Below are 15366 nucleotides of genomic sequence, written 5' to 3' on the forward strand. Positions count from 1 at the left end.
TACTGTACTTGCAAATCACTTTACTGCTATACTAGGTACTGCAAAAACTTGCTTGCTAGAAAAAGAAAAGAGTACTATTTCTTCGTCTTTGCATTGACAAGCGCTAGTACTGAAGCATGATGTGAGCCTCAAGTTTCTAAGGCAATTGGTTACTAAACATTACTACATTAAATATTAGTCATGTTATAGTTTTTTAGACGAGTGTTTGGTTTTCTACCACAACTAAAGCTTGCCGCAATTTTTTTACCTCCGTGCATCACTTGGCATGGACTCGTGCCTTTGCGAAACATCGAAAACCTTCCGCACCCAAACCCTTCTACAAAAGATGTGTAACCTGATCGTGTTTGGCCACTTACCGCTTGTCTTTTGCCTCAGCGGTAGGAATATTTTGATCACGCGGGATGGCCACGATTTCTGGATCTTGTTCCGAATCGCCCGTGCAAAACATGGGCCACAGTCGTGTACCTCGTGCTCAATACACAGCTCGGCTGTCGGTAGCGGTGGATGGCTGCGCTGTAGCTAGTGGATGATGGACGAAAAAGCTCGGGCTTTTAAGGGCGAATCTTGTGGGGCGCCGGCGAGACGTGCACGGCCACTACTCGCCTTTCCGGAAAGCTCCCGGTCCCGGAGAGCGGGTAGAATGGCCACGCTACTAGGGTGCTGCCTTCACGTCGAGAAGATCTCAGATGCACGTGTTCTCCGGAGTGCCAGAGCCCGCGTGATCGAAACGTTGGCGTGGGAGATCACCACGAGACGTAGGAGAAAGAGACCGCAGGTTATTAACTGTGTAATCGATGCGAAATCGAGAGTCAAAATTCCGTCTCGTAATCAGCCTTACCCCGATAAAGAATATCACTTCACCTGTCAACCTTCGCCTAATGCCAATGTGGTATGCAGGATACAGCAATAAGCGGTGGTGGCGGGCCATGCGGCAGGTCATGGTCGTCTGCCTTGCACGATAGACGCACCGCACATTAGACAGGAAAGGCGTATCACATCCACAGATCAGTGCAAGACCAACAGGGACCCAGCACCGGGCACAATGATTGCATATGAATATGATCACTCAAAAAGCAGAAAATATTGTGACCCGCACAAAGGAACAATTTAATCTCGCTATGAATTTGGGGTTACAAATTACAGTAAGATATGACAAATGTAACACAAGACTTATAAACAGTGAGGATGTAAGCAGAAAAAGAATGAAATAACTGATGCTGTTTACTCCAAGCTGAGTGAACACTGAAGAGCCTATCAGCAATGTTCTTACATATATGCAGCTCTCTAATCATCTGGCCAACGAACAGGGGTGTCCAGAATGAATAATGCAAATACATTTGTGTGCACAAATAGTAGTAATAGCACGTTTACACGTGGAGTAAACGAAATCAAGCAATCTTAGGACGAGCAGCAAGAGGTCTTCTGGTTCACAGGTTGCCCGCGGATCTGCACGGTCGGTGGCCTTGCATTAGACGTGGCTGGTTGGCTAGCCATCCTGGGAACAACAGCAAATAGGATTTCGTCAAAAGTCCAGCAGGAAGTCGAAGATAATAATAGCATTACTCAGTGGTGGAGGAATTGGCTGCACCTGTCCTTGATGGACGCGGCCATCGCCATGAAGGCTTGCTCCACATTGGTGGCGTTTTTGGCACTTGTCTCCATGAATGGGATGCCCATCTCATCAGCAAACACCTGAATGAAGTTTTAATTAATGTAAATATTGTTAACTTTCTTTTGGTGATGATTAAGTATTGTGACCAACTCAGAATGTTGATCTTCTGACCACGAAACTGAGCAAGAAGTCCATCCGATAGTGGTCCGACCAAAGCGATCAAGAATATCCCAATCTAATAAATCGGTCCAAACGGGTTTACTAATAGGATGCCCCGATCCAGTACAAAATTGAGCTTATCTTCTTGCTCAAAGAACGAATAAAACCCCTTGTCGAAGCCCTTTATGATAAGCTTCCCTCTCCTACTCATCCCACCTCATCTGGTCTATTATGTTTGGGAAGCTCGATCAACCTTGAAGAAATATGTGAAACACGCCAAGGTTCGCTTCTATAGATGTTCCTGAGTTTTCCTACAAGTAATAGTTTTTTAAAGCAAGTTTTCAAGAAACTGCTCGAGTTTTAGCAAAAGCTGCCCCACGGGGTCGTTGGTTGAAGGGCCTGAAAGAAAACATAGTTCTGGCCCATGAGACCTATTGTCTTATTGTCCTGGTTCCCACTCCTTTAGTGGTACCAAATAAATGATCTATTGAAATTCAGCTCAATCTTCTTTTTTAGAAAAAAAAAAGATAAGAGCCAAATTTCATTGCAATCAATTAGAAGAATAAAGAAGAAATACCGCATTTCGTAACTGATTTTTTTTCTATTTCGCTTCTTCTTTTTTAGACCTTCTTTATATCTAGTTTTATCTATTAAATCGATGGTATCTACTGGCTGGAACTCGAACGAGAGTCCACAGATAATCAAACTATCGTATGCCTTGGAAGTAATATGAGGTGCTCGGAAATGGTTGAAGTAATTGAATAGGAGGATCACTATGACTATAGCCCTTGGTAGAGTTACTAAAGAAGAAAATGATCTATTTGATATTATGGACGACTAGTTACGAAGGGACCTCTTTTTTTTTGGTTTTTTCATCTTTTCATCAAAGAGTTGAACAATGAAGATAGATGGCAAGTGCTCTTCCAGAGTGGTATCTCACTAATGGCTCCCCCCCCCCCCCCAAGAAGGGGGCCTTCTTCGCCTTCCACCTAAGCTGCGCAAGAAAGGCCCAAAAGCAACAAATTCGTCCAGACTCTTGGTAGAGTCTAGAAGACCACGGCTGATCCTCAACGGAAAAATAGCATGTAGCCGAAAGCATCACTAGCTCACGCTCTAACCCAAGTAGCATGGGACACGTGGAAAGTTCAGACTCCACAGCAGAAAGCATGCATGATCCAAACTTGCATCCTAAAACACATGGAAGAGGCACCGCACCAACGCGGCGAGATCAAGCGCGCTCTTGAAGTGTGCTTCTTCCCCCTTCTCCCCTTTACCCTGGCAAGTCCTTGGGAATAACTCCGATGGGCAGAAAAAGGAAGGGGTTAAGAGACCCTCATGGCAAACGAATAATCATTAAGTCCTCCTCTTTTCAGACAAGACATACAAAGAGACTCGCCAACTGTCTTTTTAGTGAATCTTTTACTTTTTTTATCATGTGGGAGTTAGAATTAATTCCTGTTTACTTACTTTTATCCATGTGGAGGGGAAAGAGGCGTCTGTATTCAGCTACCAAGTTTATTTTATTCAATATCTATTCAGAAAATCTGTTGGCTTACCTTTGCTGTTTCCGATGACACAACTTTGTTGGCAGTTAGGTCGCTCTTGTTCCCAACAAGGAGCTTGTTAACATTGTCACTTGCATAACGGTCAATTTCATTTAACCATTGCTTGACATTGTTGAAGCTCTCTTGGTCGGTCACATCGTATACGATCTGCAAGCCAACAATAGGATGCAAACAGTTTTACCTAACTGTTGAGAAGTTTCAGAAAGACTGCTTACTTCAGGCACTCAACTTACAATAATTCCATGAGCTCCTCGATAGTAGCTGCTTGTAATTGTCCTGAAACGTTCTTGCCCAGCAGTGTCCCACTGCAACAATTATGAATCATGTTAGTTGAAGAATTACATGGTAGGTAGTCATACTATACACACATTGATATTTTAAAATGGATCTGAACGTTGTTTATTGGTATTGACTGTGTTTCACTTAGTTCACTTAAATACTATACTATAATATTTTCTAGATGTTGCTATAATTCTGTGACTGTTAGTCTGTTAACACTTGATGTTAAAATTACACTTCTAACATTATGTAGAAAAGATTACACAATTATTAATAAAATAAATTTGTGGAATATTTCCTGCCACAATTACATAGTTTACAAAACAACGAAATTTGACAAATCAACCATACTCAGCTACAGGGTAAATCATATGGAGATGGAAAAACCTTCTCCAAATCGGACACAGATCCTCTGCAGTTGCCACTGGCAACTGCAGAGAGCTACAGTAGTGTGCATTAGGAGCACTTCACCGCCCTTGATTTGGAGGTGGATGGATTGGATCAATTGTTACAGTACTGATACAGTACCTGATGCTGCAGTACATATTCGTGCTACAGTAGAATCAAAACTGCACCTACAGTAATCCGCAGTAAACAGTGATTAATTAATGCAGAGAACTGTAACAGCAGACTCATATTACTGTGTAAACAGTAATCCTCTGCATTAATCGTCATTAATGCAGAGGATCCGTGTCCCTCCAAATCAAGATCAGGTCATAAATCAAACATATCAACTCCCCCACTGCTAATCACAACGACAGGCCTAGTACATCCCTAGAGAAGTTGAGCTCATGGTAGTTGCTAGAGAGTATTAAAGAATCACTTGTGGTCACAATTCCACTAAGAATCAAGTATGGTATATGAACAGTATAAATGCCATTTCCACTAACAAACTACATGGATTATCTGCTAAGTGCTAACTAATGGGAACATAAGTTACATACTGCCTTAAAACTTATTTCCTACAAGATCAACTACCCAATATCTACATTCGTGACGAATGGCCATCATTGGCAGAGAATATTTGTTTATTTCTATTTGTCAGTTTATCTAGGGAAAATTAAGACAAGAATGACATATCAAAGCCATAAAGTTATGCATATGCTAAGGGAAGATATAGAGCAGCAATCTTACAATTTGAAGCTTGATGGTCTTTCCTTCTTGCTCTACTGTCCGAATTTTCTGCAAAAAATATCAAGAATTTAAGCTGTGCCACAAAGCAAACTTAAAGTAAGGTAAATTAATTCTTTTTATGAATACGTAAATGAATTTAAAATGCACTTACGAAATCAACTCCAATTGTGCTGATGTAGCTATCCATGTATGAATCATCCTGATCACAAAATGCAGCACATCAGTAACATTCACAGTTATAAAGGAAAAATTCAGTACAACTTCAACATGATGTTTCAGTATAAGGCTATGTTTGTTTTCTGCTTCTTGTTCTGCTTCTGTTGCTGCCAGAAGACAGAAGTCAGAAGCCAGAACAAACGGGGTTCTAAAAAAGTGGCTTATAGAGAAGTCAGAAGCTTGCTTCCGAGGAAAATAAACTAAAGATGAGAAGCTCGCTGAGAGACACTTTTCTGAGAAGCTATGTGCTAAGAAGCTAAAAATTTATTGTAGAAGCCAACATTCTATTTCCAAAAACAGTTTTTCAAATAAACCAAAAGCACAACTTTTCATAAAAGCCTAAAAGCAGAAACTCAAACAAACAGACCCTATGTAAACTACGGTCTTCCAAAGTGAAACAAGAAAATGATCTCTCCAGGATTTGCACAACTATACCCTTTGGGCACAGTTGTAAAGTTAAGTCACGCACTGCACATTTCTGCCAAAGTGCATTTAATACCACACGTAGCTACACTGAAAATTTCACCACTGCAGCATAGAATTATCAATACATGATTACTAGAACAAATGCAAATTCTTACTGCAAATCTGAGAAGCAAACATGACTTCCCAACGCCAGAATCACCAATAAGCAGGAGCTTGAAAAGGTAGTCGCTGAAATTGAGAAAAGATAGGTAGAGTAAGTATCGCATTACATTAACAAAAGAGTACTCTACCGGAAGGTTGTGTTGGCTTCCATCATTGCTTCAACAACAAATAATTCTCACTATCATCAACATAAATGTGCTAAAAAAGCCCTATATGAAATCATATTACTCTCTAAGTTACAAATTTTCACTGTTACATTTAACCATCTATCCATCAAATCTAGACCCAGAACATTTGAACTACAGATACTAAATGTCAGAAGAAACCAATGCACTGTGTGTGTTATGGATTTATGCTAATGGCACATATTTCCAGGATGGATTCCTTGAGCTATCATGTTCTATCTTATAGCTTAGAGATGCTACTATAAAATATTCCAGACCAGTACACTAATAGAGCCATGAATTTGGCTAGCCCTACAGTTCTGAAGCTCACGGTTATCCAATCTCAAATGCTCAATATACACCCCAATTCCTACGCATTATACTCGTTCAAAATCAACCATATAAAAAACGGTTATAATTGCTAGAGTGAAGAGGTTCAAATGCGTCTATGCCTAACATAATCCTTACAGGATCCAACATCCTAACATCATTTAACAAATGCACGAACATTTTTGCACAGTGTTCGTGCACAAAACAGTTCACTCCGCAAAACATAATCAGAAATCATATAGTGCAACGACGATTCAGTTCTGTTTGTAATCCTACCCATCTACAACAGAGGCATTCTCACCACACCCCTGCAAAGCAAGCATAATCTAAACCAAGCAAACATATCCATCACCAATGCATCGACATAAATTTCACCATGATTGTATATCACAACAGCGCGGGCCGCAGATAATTATCCAACGACAGAATCCCAATCCGGAACAGAAATCCCCAGATCCAGATCCAAAGCTGTTGGGCGTCGAGACCCAACCACCAACCGGAACCCCCAACCACAGCAACAACAGAAAATCGAACAAACTGCGAGCACCGACGAGCTACACAGATCACATGGGGGGCGGGGAAGGGGAGGAGCATCGGAGGCCTTACTACTCGGGATTCATGTCGACTCGAATCTGGCGGAATCACTCGCTCCGCTCCCTGCGGTTTCGAACCGAGGCCAAGTGCACCCCGAGCCAATCGATAGATCTGGGGAGAGAGACGCAAGACGCAGGAGCCTAGGCGGTGGGAGATGCAAACGTGGGCAATTTTCGAGGGGCGGAACGATAAATACTCGAGAGGGAGGCGTGGGTCCGCGTCCCGCTCCGGCGTGGGTCGTCGCTGGCCCTGCAGGAGGCGTCGGCCGCGCGTTTGCTTCGGCGCGACGGACCCACGCCTGGGACACGTGCGGGCGGCCGTGATGGCCTGCCAACGTGTCTGGTTTGACCTCCGCGCCGCGATCGGTGCGGCACAAGCACGCGACGGCGGAAGTCGAGAAAGGTGACGGGAATTTTTTTCCCTGAAATCTATATTTGCAATTTTCAAAATAAACGTATATATTTATAATTTTTTAATTTAAAAATATAAAAATAAAAAATTCCCGGCAGCGCCACCAAAAGCAAACAAAAACAGGCCACTGGCATCCCGGCCCATAATGTTTGGGCCGAAAGAGGTGTTTAGATGGGGCCAGATGCTGGCCCACTGATCTCGGTACATTGACGGATGAGTTGTTGATGGTACAAAAATTTCCGACAAGTTCTATGAGAAGGTAAATGTGCACCGTCATCGTTGACTCGTAGTCAACAACAACAACATGCAAAAAAAAATTCGGTAAAGCAAAGGTCTATCGTATCCACCTTGTCACTCGATGCTTTTTTTCGATCCCCACCTACATTCATATTATTGACCGAAAGTCACTCGACGCTCAATCTGACTCGTTTATCTTCTTCATACTGTCCATGAAGTCGCTGTTTTAGCCACCTGCCGGAAGGAACTCAACGAACTCCTTCAGGCTGCTCCCTCGGTACATCCCCGCATGGCGCACGTCCACCAGCTGCTTCGCCACCTCGAACCTCTCGTCCACGGCCAAGCTCGGCAGGCTGGCGATGGACACCCTCGTTCTTCATAAGGCCATGTAAACATAGTAACTAGAGATAGTTTCCTAGTATATATGAAATTCTGAATAGGATCCTAACCACATCGGCAACTGATCTGTATAGGAGATTTGTCGTAATCTTAGGATCAGTTGTCATCATTTCCTTGCACCGTAAGTTGTATCTCCTATATGTATATGAAGAGAATACCCAGGATGGGTATCTCATTGAGGCAAACCATTAACTTGCCACCCTGTGCAGGGCCGCCCTATACTGCCCGTTGATCACGACCTCGAGGTGGTTGCCGACGTGAACAACCAGCGACCCCGCGCAGTGCGGCACCGAGCGCCACGGCGCGGTCTCGCGGTCGACCTCCTCGAGGCCCTCGCGGCTCGCCAGGAGAACCGTGACGGGGGTGTAGTCCGTGTGCGCGGTGCGGCAGATCAGAAGATGTCCCCGGCGGTGGGTAGCAGTTGACCGCCATCATCTCGAAGCCGCGCTCCATCTGGGTCCTCAGGTCGCCGCGGCTGAGGCCGAGGCCGAGGCTCTCGGTGATGGCTTCCACGAGCTCTGACACTAGCCTCCTGGCCTCTGTTGCATACTTGGCCATCTTTTCCCTGCGGAAGCTATGTGAGCTGCCACTGCGACAAATTAAACGTTCGAACTAGGCTATGATTGAGGCAGGAATCAACCTGTATTGCGATGGCTGTGCTGGCCACTTGTCGATCCACTCTTCCAATGGATACGAGTACTGTTTCAGGACATGTCTACGGATCCTAACCTCACCGTTGTTCACTTCAGAGACCGTAGAGTATCGATCAGGCCGGGTGACATCGTCGGACTCCAGGCCTGACCTGTCACCCATTGGCATGTCGAAGAACGCAGCGTCGGCGTCAGGAGCGTCGTTGAGGATGTCCGTGCAAATTCCATGGTTAATCAGCTGACAGAGATCAAAGGTTTATCTGACGGCCGCATCGCGCGAGTGCATCGAAACGAAATGCATGCCAAGAACTGAAGAATTGTACTAGCTAGCGCGATATGAATACCTGGGAAAATCCCCTGTTCTGGCATACCCTGCCGAGGTCTTGCATCGCTGCTGATCTCTGTGTTAAAGGCGCCCTGCAGCTTGCTGAAATCCACGATTGGCACATAACCGGCCGAATCCATGGAGAAGTAATCAAGGAACCTGGCGATCCTGACTAGTATATGAACCAGGAGGCCCTCACCACAATGTTAAGGCGGCTGACACGTGGCTTCGCATGAGGAACCGAGAGTGATTCCATGGAATGAACAATGTGACAACCAATTATCTATTTTAGCATTTGTAATGCAGGAATAGTAAAATCACATTATTCTAATAAGAATGAACGAAAGTGCAAAACAGAGGATTGCAAAAAAAAACTACAAAAATGTTGTTTGAATGTAGTGCATGAAAAACAAAGGAATTAGATTAGAGAGAGACGCAAAGGATTTTTTTCAATATTGCTGGACCTTATGCTAGGAATCCATCAAAATTCCTATTGATCAAATCATTCCAGAAGAATTTTATAGGATTTTGAGAAGAATAATTCTCTCTTTCAAGGAGCTTGATAGGAATTTTTCCTATAGGAATTGAAACTCCTAAATTTCTATAATTTTCCTACATTCCGAAGGAGGCCTTACCAAAAAAACATTAGTCCAAGAAAATGTTTGTTTAAGAAAAACAAGGCAAAGAACGTGTAATACGGCACAAACTGGCAGTTGGTACTACGTTTTAGTTGGTGAGTAACCAGCAGAAGTCCAAATGTAAAAACTAAGCCCAGCTTAGGCCAGCGTTCTATCGGCTCCGTCACTTGCTGCGAAGCACAACGTCAGCGCAGGGCCGCTCCATGCGTGATTTGCCTGTTTGTTGGCCTAGGCAGACACGCCTAATCACCTGCCAAACACCCAAGCTACTACGTAAAATATAGGAGTACGTACGTACTAGTTGCATTTAAATGCAGCTTAATTTGTAAAGTTTTTCATGGCATCATCGTACGAAATGCGTTCCGGAAAACCTGCCCTAATTACAGCCTAATTAAGTTTTGTGTATTGGAAAAAAATGCCAATAATACATACGGATTTATCTCAAAATCTAAATTGTTTTATAAAAAGGTTACTAGGTTTATAAACATAGTGATAAAAGTCGTTTTCTGTTGATTGTAGCCATATCTAAAGAGTCACTCTTTTTTAATTGGTGGGAGTCAAGAATCCTACTAATGTTTTCTTTGTATGACTCTTGTAATAGTCAGGCCAACCGATGGCTGGTCCAACCACTGTAGAGTGTATCTAGTGGACTAATCTGTGGACTTCTTTTAATGGGGAATTACTATAGAATTTTCTTAGTATGAATTGGATTTGGTCCTTAATTTCTTTCAAACAGAAGTATTGAGGACAACCAGCTTGCGATGGCCGATCAAGTGGCATACAATTAGAAAGGTTAGGTAAGTACGTACCTAAGCAGAAAAATGTATGTAATTAGGTTTAGATTAGACTGTGCGCGGAAAAATGTATGACTTATTCTCTGCATTTTCACACTTGTCTCTAGATCTCTCCTACTAAAAAAGTACGTAATGAGTCTCATATCCACCTAGGTCTTGCGCCCACCCCTGAATCCCTCACTCCTAATATGTGGGTCGCCTTCTCTCTACGACGCCTGTGAAACCCCCTCCCCACCTTGCTCTGGGCCATGGCCGCGCTCCTGTGACCACATTGTCCCACACATCAATTTGCATGCATCCTCCCCCACCCGCTGCTACACTCCTGAGGCCACTGCCGATGACATGACGCTCGCCTCCCTCGCCTACGCTCTCAGCCGGTCTGCGTGCTCCTCTAGATCATGCTAGGTGAGTCTCCCCTCCGTACCCTTATCCTCTTGCACACATCCAACGTGCCCCAATGGAGGCGGAGTCAGAGGCGGAGGTCTGATCTTTCACTCTTCCTTTTAGGGTTTCCAGCTCGAGGAGCTCGGTGGGCTCCGACAGCCGCAGGCACCGCCGCTGTCGCCACCAGTCCGAGAGCCTCACGTAGATCGGCAGATCGAAGGATCTCGCATTGCTCCTCTAGATCGGTCGATCTCGGCTACATTGCTCATGCCACCCTGTGTCGTCGGGCTCCAACCATCTGCTTTGGACCTTCCTCATGCCACTCAAGACCGCCAACGGCACGGAGGCCCTGGCCCACTAGCCTGCCATCAACCACAGCGCTGCTGAGCATCTTGGGCCCTTGATGTCTCCCACGTGCCGACGCGTCCTCCCCCACCTGCTGCTACACTCCTACCACCGTCGAAGATGACATGGCACTCGCCTCCCTCGCTCATGCCCTCAACCGGTCAACGCGCTCTTCCAAACCGCGCCAGGTGAGTCTCCCCTCCCTACCCTTATCCTCTTGCATGCATCCACCGCGTCCAAGTGGAGGTGCAGGCGAAGGTTTGACCTTTCACTCTTCCTTTTAGGGTTTCCAGCTCGAGGGGCTTGGTGGGCTCCGACAACCACAGGCACCGTCGTTGCCGCCACCGGTCCATAGCACGCTTCTGCTGCCGTCACCGGTCTGAGAGCCCCACGTGGATCAATGGATCAAAGGATCTCACGTCGCTCCTCTAGATCGGTCGGCCTCGGCAGCATTACCCGTGCCACTCATGCGTCGCCAGGCTTCGGCCATCTACAGTGGACCTTCCCCATGCTGCCCGGGACCGCCAATGCCACGGAGCCCCACCCCCCCCCCCCCCACCCCCCCGCCAGCTTGCCATCAACCACAACGCCGTTGAGCATCTCGGGCCCTCAATGTCTCCCACGCAGGCTACCCAGCATGCTCCGTCCTTGGAGGTTTCTCACGCTAACGACCACTTTGCAGCATGACAATGTACAACATGAGCCCTTCCCCTGATATGTTCTATTTAGATTTTTTAGATGACCTTTTTTGTTGAACAGACAAAGCACCAGTATATCTTCATATGTAATTTTCTGATTTTTCAATCAATCGTATACCACAACTTGACGGACTGCCCAACGTGGAAATGTCTGATCCAATTATGCATTTCTGCAATTGGAAGCAAAATCTCAGTCATTTTATATGACGATGGCATTGTTGTGATACTAACTGCATCTCCAATGTAAAAAAAAAAAATAGATACGTGACAAAGCTAATGTTAAGGTTTCCAAACCAGCTGTTGCTATGATCGGTTATTTGCTACATAGATGTGGAGCCATACTTGGATGTGGAATTGCCATTGTGGTTCACAAGAGGTGCACACTCACATGGCATTTGACTCATTCTTAAGTGTTTTAGTTCCAGGGCATGATTTCTGTTGGTTCCAATTGCAATGCTCAACAACCTTTAGTTATTCCCACCTTCCTAAGTACACAACAATACCTATTTATTTATCACACTGTGAGTTATTTTGTCCCAACGGGAGTCTAACCAGAATGATCAGTGTTTGATTGCCATTACTGCTGGTATAAATCAGAAAAAAGCGTGTATGCTACTATGAAGAAGGTATTTAATTTACTACCTCTGTAAGAGCACTAATTTGCACATCAAATGTACCTCTTGAGTGTTCAATTTCATCTAGAAAATTTTACGTCTACAGTCCACTATGATAAAAATGTCAATAGGTGGAACGGTCGACCATGGAGCAAAAGTGTGATACACTATACATATAGCTGCCACTAACCAGACACAATGGTACGGTTCTTCTTCCTTTGCACTGAAGTTATGCCTGGAGTGCAACTATTATTTTGGAAATTTGTAGTTACATCGTAACAAAATCAAACAACATGTGTTGAAATTTCAAGTCTCTCATATTATGTGTTACACTGTAAGTGATATTTTCACATTTTATTTTGATGCATGAGTCCCTACTTTTTCCTGAGATTATTGACCTAAATCTGCTCATAATTGAATGTGAATTGGCAAGAGTTTTGATCTATTGTTAGTGGTCATGTCCCATCTGTATACTTAAGGTAAACATTCTTTCCTTTGCTAAAAGAAACAGCTTGGTTCCAGCTGCTTATATTTTTGTTGAAATTGTTTGACAAATATCCATATGATATCTCCTCTCTGCCTGGCAATTATTCAGTAGTTACAAGTCATTGTTCTGCTCATCGTTGAATATGTGAGAGAAAGTTACAGATGCACAGTGAGGTCTAATTTGTTTGTTTGGTGTGATCGTATCGAGTGGAAACGACTGGATTTGCCTTTGTTCTCTCAAGAGTGCAGCTCGGTGTCCTCCTTTGACATCGTGTGTAATTTTGTTCTTAGCACATCTAAGAGCTTATATTCTTCAACATCGATAAGCGCATCCTATATATCTTTGTTCTTAGCATATCTAAGAGCTTATATGTTGAGAATGGAACCATAAAGTTACCTGTTAATTTACTACTATCATTTTTTTTACACATGAGGCAAATTCATTTAGTCAGTAAGGTCCTTTGTATCTATGTCATTTTCGTATCTTAGACAAAGCTAAATAAATTTTCTCGAGAAACAATTGCTTACAAGAGATCACAACCAAAATATTTAGTAGTTTTTCATCAGCCATAGGACTCTCACCTTTCAGTTATTTTTGTATTCATGATAGACATATATTGTCAGCTAACGATCTTCATTGATTTGTATCTAAGATGTTACAGCGTGAAAATATTTAACCCCCTGTTGCCACATATGGGCACGTAACTAGTAGTATAAAATGTTTTTTAATACCGAAAGTAGATAGCATGAAGGTCGTTACGGGGAAAGTTGTAAAATCCACTTGCAAGTAAGAGGAATTTAAATACACAACTGAATCTCAATTTCTTACGGTATAATACTTACAAAGTTTTATGTGTTTCAAATAGCCCCGTGCGGCCGTGCCTATTGACTGACAGTGGTAGCCTCTCTACCCTTCGCGTAAGTGCTTGACTTGCCAAGACAAGCTAGACTACGAGCTTTCTCAGAGTTTGGTGTGGTGACCGTCGATATTCAACCATCTTCCCTAAATCCAGCCACCACTATTGCCATATGCGATTCTTCCACTCGGGTGAGCTCCATTACAATTTTTTTGCACCTGGAGCATCTCTACCTCCCGATGATATGCTGGACCAGCTGAGCCACGCAACATGCATTGTTGGTCAACGATACATAGGAAAATTTGAAAATACATAAACTTAAAATTGAGATGTACTACCCCGTTCTCAGATATATGTCATTTTGGAACCCATGCAGTCAAACTTCAAAATTTCTAACTATTAATAAACATACAATTGCTAGGATTTGACACATGCAAATGGTGCAAGTGAATTCACCATGAAAATTACTTTCATATAATTATATGTTTAACAAATAGACTGTATCAATATCCTAAGACAAGTAAAAAAGAATAATTGTAATTTGCAGGTATCGTGAAAAACCTTGACTTGCAAGTGTGTTTTACAATTTTCCCTACATATAAAAAAAGGCACCGTCGTTGAATGATGTCCAAATGAATTGTGGCCTACCCAGCAAGATATGCAAGCCCCTTTTGGAACTATAGATTTTTTTTTAATGATTCTAGTCTTTATGTTTTTCTTTCCCCGCAGAAGTTGCTTGTGACATAGGAACAGACTTTTCAGCTTTGTTTGTATAATCTTAATCCTTTTTTTTTAACTTACAAAAGCTTAATTCCACGTGCAAATAAACTGGGCTCGAACTCATGTTATCTTTCCTCTGTTAAACTAGTGCAATCTTTCTCCATCCTCTTAACATAATGTTTTGCTCTTTAATTTAATTTCCATGAACGGCCATCCAAATATTTCTAGGGAGATGTGAAAGGATAGAATGGCTCAAGAGAGAATGAATTGGGCTATTAAAAATTTACTCCTACCTAAATCTAGAAGAAGTAGCAACTTTATCCTAGATGAACTAAAATACAACTACACGATCAAATTAGACGGAATCAAGAAAAAAAGCAAGCTAGAACACAAAGTAAATACGGAAAGTAAAGCTTACAAGAAGTAAATGCACAAATGTAAATGCAGAAAAGTAAGAAGATGGACAAAAGAATACCGACTTTTTTCCTGAGGTATCGAGGAGTTATCACTCCCCCTATTCTTTGTTTGAGCATCCACAAAGGATATATCCTCTCCTTGAGTTACGAAGTCTCAAGTGATCACTCATGATTGTCACTCCTCCATCTTCGAATTAGCGCGCATCAAATTAAGCACACAATTCTTCTTGGGGTTCCCACGAGAATTCTAAGAGCTCACCAAGATACCTCCAATCTCTAATGACCGGCTAGGTGTTACCAAGAGTAACAAGTCAATAGCTTCACTTGACCAAAATTAAACCAAACTACAGCTAGATGTACACTTGCTACTCTCTAAGCACTAAAGATGTCATTAACCTTCAATTAAGAACTTTTGAATTCACTCAGGTGCACTCTCTTGTTTCTTGATGACACACACAGTGTATGATCTCTTCTAGGGTCGTAAGAGATTCATATGAGACCAAGTGAGGGGTTATTTATAGACTAGAGATCCAAAATTAACCGTTGCCTAATAACCCACTTCTTCTGTTAACACCGGATTATCCGGTGAGCATCTTCTTACTTACACCGGATCATCCGGTGAGTAGAAATTTCAAAACCACATTGTACCAGTTGTCATTAGCCGTTATTTCTAAGAATAGTCCGGCGCATGCATCCGGTGAGAATACCTTTAGCACCAGACCATCCGGTCAGTTGACCTTCAACTTTCAAA

At 43.1% G+C, this 15366-nt stretch overlaps 2 protein-coding genes across 2 annotated transcripts; both read right to left on the minus strand.

Moving 5' to 3' along the window:
- Positions 1–1188: 1188 nt before the first annotated feature.
- Positions 1189–6812, minus strand: LOC133921638 (GTP-binding protein YPTM2-like). The gene is made up of 8 exons (XM_062366601.1): positions 6654–6812; positions 5547–5619; positions 4901–4948; positions 4750–4797; positions 3570–3641; positions 3328–3483; positions 1589–1692; positions 1189–1495 (listed from the first exon to the last, which is right to left on the minus strand). Exons 1-8 carry the CDS (start codon positions 6665–6667, stop codon positions 1399–1401), a joined length of 612 nt encoding a protein of 203 aa, XP_062222585.1. The 5' UTR covers positions 6668–6812; the 3' UTR covers positions 1189–1398.
- A 703-nt stretch (positions 6813–7515) lies between these two features.
- Positions 7516–8727, minus strand: LOC133922940 (2-oxoglutarate-dependent dioxygenase 21, chloroplastic-like). The gene is made up of 4 exons (XM_062368448.1): positions 8683–8727; positions 8329–8576; positions 8074–8277; positions 7516–7663 (listed from the first exon to the last, which is right to left on the minus strand). Exons 1-4 carry the CDS (start codon positions 8725–8727, stop codon positions 7516–7518), a joined length of 645 nt encoding a protein of 214 aa, XP_062224432.1.
- Positions 8728–15366: the final 6639 nt, after the last annotated feature.

The sequence above is a fragment of the Phragmites australis genome, chromosome 6 (assembly GCF_958298935.1).
Source record: "Phragmites australis chromosome 6, lpPhrAust1.1, whole genome shotgun sequence".
NCBI lineage: Eukaryota > Viridiplantae > Streptophyta > Magnoliopsida > Poales > Poaceae > Phragmites > Phragmites australis.

Bases quoted from the DNA above. Each gene is read 5' to 3' on its own strand.
- LOC133921638 (XM_062366601.1), bottom strand. The intron at 4,798-4,900 runs GTAAGTGCATTT...TATTTTTTGCAG, and splicing joins GCACAATTGGAGTTGATTTC to AAAATTCGGACAGTAGAGCA. The intron at 3,642-4,749 runs GTAAGATTGCTG...TAATTGTTGCAG, and splicing joins AGACCATCAAGCTTCAAATT to TGGGACACTGCTGGGCAAGA.
- LOC133922940 (XM_062368448.1), bottom strand. From the start codon at position 8,727: ATGCAAGACCTCGGCAGGGTATGCCAGAACAGGGGATTTTCCCAG. The intron at 8,278-8,328 runs GTTGATTCCTGC...AATTTGTCGCAG, and splicing joins GCACAGCCATCGCAATACAG to TGGCAGCTCACATAGCTTCC. The intron at 7,664-8,073 runs GCACCGCGCACA...GGCCTTATGAAG, and splicing joins GGGACATCTTCTGATCTGCC to AACGAGGGTGTCCATCGCCA.